Consider the following 8,562-nt stretch of genomic DNA (forward strand, 5'->3'; position numbering starts at 1 on the left):
CACTTTCTCTTCAGGGTTAAACACACACACACACAAACACACAAAGTCTCCGCGGTGGAACGTCCTGTCTTCTGTGCTTCTAACAACTCTCCAACAATGTCCTCGCACAGAAAGGGAAATGGTTTCTGCGTGACGTGAGGCCCTTCCTGTTGATTTAAGGGTCTCCAGGAACACGCCACTTCCTCACACAGATACAGTATATAAGCCTGCGGTGGGGGCTATATGTAGCACCATTTATTTTCTTTGTGTGTGTGTGTGTGTGTGTAGAGGCAGCTTGGGAACTGAGCAACCAGGAAGAAACCCTTCAAAGAACAACCCTTCCTCCCTCTGTTTTATGAATTAGTGTCAGAGCAGCACCGCCCATAGGATCACTAGAAAGAAGCTGTACAGAGGGCAGTCTGAACTACAAATGGCTGTTTGATCCAAAAAGGTCGGATCATACACACATGCTAGCGCAGCAGCTACCCCCTCACACTCGCCGTCTTTGCTTCCTGTATGTTGTAAGTCATCTGATCGCTCTCTCTGCATATCTACCCTTCCCTCCACTCCACCCCCCATGAGGAGCGCTGATGTCATTGCTCCGCCGGTTGCCATTAATAGCTGGAAACAGACAGCCCTTCTTCACATTGCTCTTAAAGGGACAGTGCACCCAGAATAGCATTCGGTCACAAGGCTGCAGGCAGCCTCGGGAGCTGTGAGCACCAAAAGCTGCTGTCTTCTGACTTTATTCTGCAGCTTTTAAGGTCTCATATCTGTCGAGTGCACAGTCCATTGTGCTGACACTGTGTGCTTTCTGCGTGTGTGTGTGTGTGTGTGTGTGTGTGTGTGTGTGTGTGTGTGTGTGTGTGTGTGTGTTTGCCAGGCGTTGCTACATGAATAGTGCAGCTGGGTGTGTGTTACAACGGAAGGCAATGTCCTGCCTGCACTGTGCTGTGTGTGCTACTTTAGACCAGTGATGTCATGTCTCACTCACTCTCACTCAATGACCGTGTGTGTGTGTGTGTGTGTGTGTGTGTGCGTGAGTGTGTGTGTGCTTCGTCCCAGATTGGGTCAGGCAGGGCTGAACATAGATTAGGCTCTAATCTCCTTTGTGGGGCTCAGGGTTTCCTTGAAGCACTCCTCTCTATGCTACATACTCCTCAGCGAGGTCATTACCCACTCCTCAACACACACACACACACACAGACACACAACCCCCCCTCCTCTCGTTGGCCCCCACCCTGTAGTTATACAACCGCGGTACTGCAGAGTAATGATGACAGGGATATTTGTGTGTGTGTGAAGGAGTGAGGGCAAGACAGCGAGGGTGAATATTGAGCACATGTTGAGTGCAAGATTATGTGATCAAGTCTTAATGTGTGTGTCTGCATGTGTGTGTGTGTGTGCGCGGTTGTCGGGGGGATGTTACTGGGCCTCTGTCCTGGCCCTGCACCTGTGGCCTCTCTCATTCCCCCACCCTGACGCAATGCACTGCTACAGGACATGAGCTCATGCAGGAAACAGAGCCACACACACACATATGCCAAAAGTGGAGCCGCCTGCCTCTTAAAGGGCCAGACGCACACATTCCTGGCCGCCCTGCAGTTAACCTAACTCGCACACAGAAGCACAGAGAGCCTCTATTCTGCCCCTGTTGCACTAACAGGACCCAGACATTGTAGCCCAGATTCTCTCCTGAAAGCCTTTGGAGCGTCTGTCTGCTCGGCTAATGGTGATGCAATGCTCCTCATGAGTTCATGGGAGTCTTTTCAGCATCCCCAGTGTGTTTGTTGACTGCTCTGTAGAAAAACCATTAGTGTACCTAACCAGTTCTCTCCTTCTTTATGTCTCTGCAGGCGGCTTTGCTGCTTTCTCCTCCTGTTTCCCCGGCCTGTGTGAGGGGAAACCTGCCACTGCTCTGCCTATGAGCTTGTCCCAGCCCTGCTTGCCTGTGGCTAACGTAGGGCCGACTCGCATCCTGCCACACCTCTACCTGGGCTCACAGAAAGACGTCCTCAACAAGGTAGATTTTATTCAGCATCTTTAGCTCATCCTTATCACAATCATATAAGGAAAGTTGTTATTAATAAGTGGCCAAACCTTGACGTTCCCTCTTGATCTCTTTCTCTGCAGGATCTGATGGTGCAGAATGGTATCACCTACGTGCTGAATGCTAGCAACACCTGCCCCAAGCCAGACTTCATCAGTGAAAGCCACTTCATGCGCATCCCAGTTAATGACAACTACTGCGAGAAGTTGCTTCCCTGGCTGGACAAAACTAATGAATTCATTGGTAAGAAGAACCATAAAGTGTTTGGATTGAAGTTGAACATTACCAGTAGAAAGCACAACAGATACAGAGGGAAGTGTCTCTTTAAGGAAGTGAATTCATCTCAAGTTATGTGTTGAAGAATGCCGTGATATTCAATCCGACACATCCGCACATTGTCACGTTCTATAAACGCTCACGTGCAGCTTAGCTAACAATAGCGTCAGGTAGAGCACATCCGTTCAGGTGACCCCCAGTACTAGCTCAGGAAATGTCACTTTGACGTTGATTGTCTCCAAAGACTTTGTGTTTAAGACGTGTATTCACACCTACTCGTTTCTCCCCGACAGACAAAGCTAAGGTGTCAAACTGCAGAGTCATTGTGCACTGCCTGGCTGGAATCTCGCGTTCAGCAACCATCGCCATCGCATACATCATGAAGACAATGGGCTTGTCATCAGATGATGCCTACAGGTACGCTCACTCCTCCCATTCAGCACCAGCTGATCTAAGGTGTCACACCAGTAAAAAGGAAAGTTGCTGTTGAATGTAACGCTAGACGATCTTCTTAGCCGCCCCCCAGTCGTGGGAAATCAAATTGTTTAATTGTTGCCATGGTAATGAGTGTACAAAAGGCTTTGATTTGCCCTGGACAACACTGACATTAAAAATATTTCCCATACATAGAACTCATATCCTTAACACGAGTGTCCCTGTTAAAACTGCTTTCCTTTAACTAATATTTTCCAACATTTTCCTCCTTACAGGTTTGTAAAGGACCGAAGACCGTCCATATCCCCCAACTTCAACTTCCTGGGTCAGCTTCTGGAGTTTGAGAAGGGTCTGCGATTGCTGCAAGCTTTAACTTCCACAACTGATGACAAGATCTCTGAAAAGCAAAGCTCGGAGGTCAACGGCATCAGCACGGGTTTCGAGATGAACGGCCACCGCAGCGGCTATGACTCATCTGTACCGGAGCCTCACATCCCCCAGGAGCCCAAGCTGCCCTCACCCACCTCCCTCCAGCAAGGCTTCAACGGCCTGCACCTCTCCGCAGAGAGGATCATGGACACTAACCGGCTTAAGCGCTCCTTCTCTTTGGACATTAAGTCCGTCTACTCCCCCAGCAGTCCCCGCTGCCCCAGCATGGCGCCCACACACTCTGAAGACGTCCCCAAGCTGTGCAAGCTGGACAGCCCAGGAACAGGCACCTCCAACGGTGTCTGCTCCCAGTCTCCCGTCCTCGACAGCCCCAGCCCCTCAGATTCACCGTTCCCCTCACCAGGCAGCGGGGGCAGCATTGGTGGGCTTGGAGGAAGTGAAGGAGTCCATCGCTCTGGTTCTTCCTCATCCAGACCCAGGAGGAAACCCAAGCACTCCGGTAGTTCCCCGATCCACTCCCAACCGCACCAACCTCCACAGACCCTCAGCCTGTCGCTGGACCACAAGAGCTCCAGCCCGGACGAGAACCTGAAGGGCTCCCTGCTCCTGTCGCTCCCCTCCCTGCCCACTGTGGGGTCCGGGGCCATGTGGACCAAACACAGAGACACTGTCCAGGCCACCACTCCCGTCACTCCCGTCACCCCCACCACAGACGCCCCCTGGCACTTCGGGGTAGAAGAGGGCGGTGAGGGAGGGATGGAGCTGGGAGGAGGAAGGGGCGGAGGAGGAGAGGAGTCGTCGGTGAGGTTTGGGAGCAGCTCGGCGTATGTGGCGTTTGGGTGCAGCGAAGGTGTGCGGTTACGAGAAAAATCCCAGAGGGAGAAGCCCTCGGTGCCACAGACGCAGAGAGACCACCGGGAGTCCAAGTCGTCGTCCAACAGTGCGAACAACAGCGGGCCGGCATCGGAGAAGCAGTTCAAGAGACGCAGCTGTCAGATGGAGTTCGAGGACGGCATCTCCGAGACGCGATCCCGGGAAGAACTGGGGAAAATCGGGAAACAGTCAAGCTTCTCTGGGAGCATGGAGATCATCGAGGTATCCTGACAGATAATGGACATGACCGGAGCTGTCCCTTAAATGGACCTGGTTAGAAGGAGTGCAAGAAGAGGACATGTGACGAGGCTTTTTTTGTGCTCCCCTCACAGACAGTGTTAAAGACTCTCACTGAGAAATGGACAAATAGAAATAAGAGCAGAGAGCTAATGTGAAAAGTTAGCCCGCGAGCTAGCGTTCACGTGGACAGAGCCTGTGACACGGTGCTTAGCAGACCATCCAGAACTGTCGCACAAACCAGAATATAAGTCTTTGGGAGGTCTGGGGTGAAGGGGGCGACTGAAGGTACTGAAACTGTTAATTCCTCTGAGCTCTGTCGCAGATAAAAAGAAACAACCCAGAGCGAGTGTCATGTTGCATCCTTACTATATAGCAAACCCTTATTTTGACAGAGTTTGGACACTGCTTGCCTGCGGTCAGATGTCGTGTGCTTCAGTGGGTGTACAGCTTGTGATTTGAACCAAGCCCCCTCTCTACATGTGTCGGAAAGCCTCAAACCTCGCACGGCTACGTCCCCTCCTCCCCTCCCCTTCCCAGTGGCTCTGCCTAATACAGACTGTGCATCAACAACAACACCCAGCTCTGCAGCAGCACTGTCTCGTGATCCCACGGACTTAAATTAAAGGCGGTACTGAGTCACACGATGAACGATCCTCAGCGTTTTGTTGCTGAAAAGACTCTTAGCGACGGACAGTGTCTCTTCCCCCTCCCTCATAAAGCACAGCGTGTCTCTCCTGACTCTGGCTCCCTTGTTTCCAGTGTTAACAGCGTGATGGGACTGAGGTTTCGGGATCCTTTATAGACCCCTTTAAACCCCCTCCCACTGCTCCCAGTCACCACTGAGCATGCACCAGAAAGGCTGACTACGACAGACAAATACTATATATACAATATGAATATATATAGCAATTTTAATGGACTCCTAATGGACATTTTTTTGTTCAGTTATAGTTTTAATTTATTGTATTGGTTCATTCTGGTAATGAGAAATAATATAATGTTTTGTGGATTTATTTCTTTTTTTTTTCTTTTGTTGAATTATTATTATTATTATTATTTGCTGTATGGTATTTATGAACACACACAAACAAATACACACATTCAACAAATTCAAGCAAGCAATATGTGCTGTTCCTTCTTTGGGGAGAGTGATGAATGACCTTTGAAATGCACTTTTCTGCTTTCAGTTGCCCCTCACACCCTTTCAAAATAATACTCAAGTGAGTGCAGTAAGTACAAATAAAGGGCCTTTATTTTGAAATTAGGAATGCTACACCCAGCTAGTGAGAGCTGTACAGAATCTCATGGTTTTATCACAATCGAGGACTCAAGTGTGAATTAAAAAGGTTGGTGTAGGAGTCACACACGCACTGATCACTCATATACAGTAAAACATCATCTCTCTGTTTCATGAGAGTAGCATAACAACAACTATATGCAAACAGATGCTGGGTCCTGCACAAGAGATTTAAAGACTTTTCCGAGCCATCAGCATCATCATCCTCGTCCCACCAAAGCTGAAACAAACCGACACACACCCCCTATACTGTATGCACTTACACTTACTTCCACACACGCACAACACAGGCCGGACACACATCTTTTTGTTCATTCTCAGGGGATCTTTCAGTGAGCCAAGCCCGGCGCAGGGTACACCGCTGCTGGTACATCAGCACAATGCATGTCCGAAAAGCTCCCTCGCTTTCTCTCTGTCTTTTTTTTTTTCTTATTTCCTTATTTTCCAAAGCTTTGATAAAAACAGCGAAACAAAACGGAAAGACAAAAAAAGAGGATCTTCAAACGTTGAGGTGACAGACATGAAAACGTTGCTCTCCTGGTGCGAGATGGTTATTTATTTATAATGTAAAAAAATGTGTTTTATTTTTCCTTTGACCCTCCATTAGCTTTTCTCTCTGGTGATTTCTGACCTTTGACCTTGGGCTGCTGCAGCTACAGTAAGTTCAGATAGATTCCCGTATCCCCCCCTCGAGGCTCAAGCAGCCTCCCCCCTCCTCCCTATATTTTTCAGAAATGTTGTTAGAATTATTTATGACATGTAACAAAGATGATGCAGGCTGTCCCATTTGCTAAATTGTTGTTATCGAATTATTATTATTATTACTATTATTATATTATTATTATTATTATTATTATGTTGTGTAAATAGCAACGCATCTAAGAGAACACTGATGACTAGATGAGTTTTTAAAAGAAAATCCTGATACCTTAGGCTGCTTGACGCAAAAATACCTCAGGTTCTATTGAAAGGCTTTTCCTTCCCCTGTACATGTTTTGTGAAAATGAGACAAAAATACAGACATGACAAAATACAAACTCCTCTCTGCTTCTGCTTCTTCTTCTTGTGTGCTTGTGTGGGTGCCTGAACGGGGCCGGGGAGGGAACTCCACCAAACAGAAAAACAACACATTACGACATCCTGGAGTCTTCGCATTGATTTTGTGTTTAAACAGCTCCACTCTGACCACACACAACACAGCTTCATTGATTTTTTTACTCAGACAGCCACATGCTGCCATATGCTGATGGGCCGATGAATAATTTAAAATGCCTGCCTTATTATGAACTTTACACCAAATTACTGCTAATATAGTTTGTTAAAGTAATATTCTCAAAGATTTTCTTGTAACTAAATGTCTGTTAAGTCACTATTGCTTAATGAGATAACACAATGGTGATTGAGCCTATGAATCACAGAAAATCACAAGCAGCGCCCAGTTAGTGACGTGTTTCCATCAGCCAGCAGTGGTTGGTCTGTCAGAGAGGGTAGGCGGAGCTAAGCGGCTGCTTTTCCGGTCTCTGCAAGTGTTGTGAGTAAACAGTAATCTACTATGGCTGAACAAACAAAGAAAAGATCGCTGACTACAGATACAACTTCAAAAATAAGTGAAAATCCAAAGAAAAAGAAACAAATGTGACGCTCAGATGAAGGAAAACAGTCTACAAAGGAAAGAGACTGTCAACGAGGAAAATCAAGAGTTACAACCGGAGCCAACCGTGGACGTCACACATGCAACACTGTCTGGATACCTGGGAAGTGTGCTTCCACAATTACCGTTTATCACCATAGGTGCTGCCAAAGAGAACGAAACTGAGATCTTTGAGATAACCACTTCACAACAATTCAACACACGTGCTAACAGTAAAAATAGCAATACAACAAAGTAACATGTAACAGCTGTGCATTTAAAAAATATACCACAGTAGAAATACAAAACTTTTATCAGCTTAATGAACTTCAAACCACAGCAAGGACAAGGTTAGCTTAATTTAGCCTAGCTTAGAGAGTTGAAACACTTGAAAACAGCTAGCCTGGCTCTCTAGTGTCCATCCACAAGTGACTAAATCTGCCCACCAGCTCCACTAGAGCCAATGAATTAACACATAATATTCGGTCACATCAATCTGTAACAAAACTAAGTTCGAAAAAGCGAAATTTGCATATTTATCTTTAGTGCCAAGAGAGCTGCTAAACTGTTTCCCCTTGTTTTTATGACAATGACATAGAGTTTCTAATCTAATCTAATTTATGGGGGAAGCTAACAGAGCCAGGCTAGCTGTTTCATTGTATCCAGTCCTTAAATTAAGCTAAAGCTAAGCTAACAGCTGGCTAAGGCTTCATATTTACTTTTCAGACATAAAAGCAGTTTCAATCTAGTCTAACTTGGCAAGTCAGTAAATTAGTAGCTTATATTTTATAAAAGTGCAATGTTTCTCTCAGACAGGAAGTGAAGTAAATGTGCAACAAACAATTAAAATGCTAAAGTAAAGTACTTTAATTTTGCACCATGGTAATTTACTCCATGGTCACTGAAAATGTTGGACATTCAGAAGTGAGTTAGGGCTTTAATCATGATTCAGAAGGTTTTAAAAAAACACATTATAAAACCAGAAATACAAAGGTTTCTGACAGTGCTAGCTTAAAGCTAGCTCCCAAAGGAAATATGAAAATACAACACGTTGGCGTCTGCCCTGTGCCTACATCAGTGAAACCACAGTGTATTAAGACCCCCAGGCAAATATGAAACAATATAGATAAATGTGCGTCTGAGACTGGAGAAGAGACCTGTGAGCCGCACCTTTAAGGAACGTCACCCACCCTGCTGTTTCCTGTCTTCTTTCAGACTGACTCAATGTCTGGTTTTATCCCTCTGCTTTATCTTCCAACACCCACCACACATACATGACTGGTTTTCAGTTCCTATAGTCTGCCTGCTCCACCTCTTCCTTATCCTGATTGTCTGCGGGCACAGAGCAGGTGGGGGCAGGTGGTGAGGGTGCTCTGTTTGCCAATGATGTGA

At 46.5% G+C, this 8,562-nt stretch overlaps 1 protein-coding gene across 5 annotated transcripts in view; it reads left to right on the plus strand.

The window, feature by feature from the left end:
• Window positions 1–6,581, plus strand: part of dusp8a (dual specificity phosphatase 8a) — a 44,434-nt gene extending 37,853 nt beyond the window's left edge. For all 5 annotated transcript variants that reach the window (XM_069685692.1, XM_069685694.1, XM_069685695.1 and 2 more), the window contains 4 exons: window positions 1,836–2,002; window positions 2,113–2,272; window positions 2,599–2,722; window positions 3,016–6,581. In XM_069685692.1, coding sequence (XP_069541793.1) covers window positions 1,836–2,002; window positions 2,113–2,272; window positions 2,599–2,722; window positions 3,016–4,234 — 1,670 coding nt within the window. In that variant the 3' untranslated portion in view covers window positions 4,235–6,581. The remainder of the gene's footprint in view (window positions 1–1,835; window positions 2,003–2,112; window positions 2,273–2,598; window positions 2,723–3,015) is intronic.
• The last annotated feature ends 1,981 nt before the right edge of the window (window positions 6,582–8,562 follow it).

The sequence above is a fragment of the Semicossyphus pulcher genome, unplaced genomic scaffold, assembly GCF_022749685.1.
Source record: "Semicossyphus pulcher isolate SPU_LCO1_2020_fin unplaced genomic scaffold, fSemPul1.0.p SCAF_8, whole genome shotgun sequence".
In the NCBI taxonomy this organism is placed as follows: domain Eukaryota; kingdom Metazoa; phylum Chordata; class Actinopteri; order Labriformes; family Labridae; genus Semicossyphus; species Semicossyphus pulcher.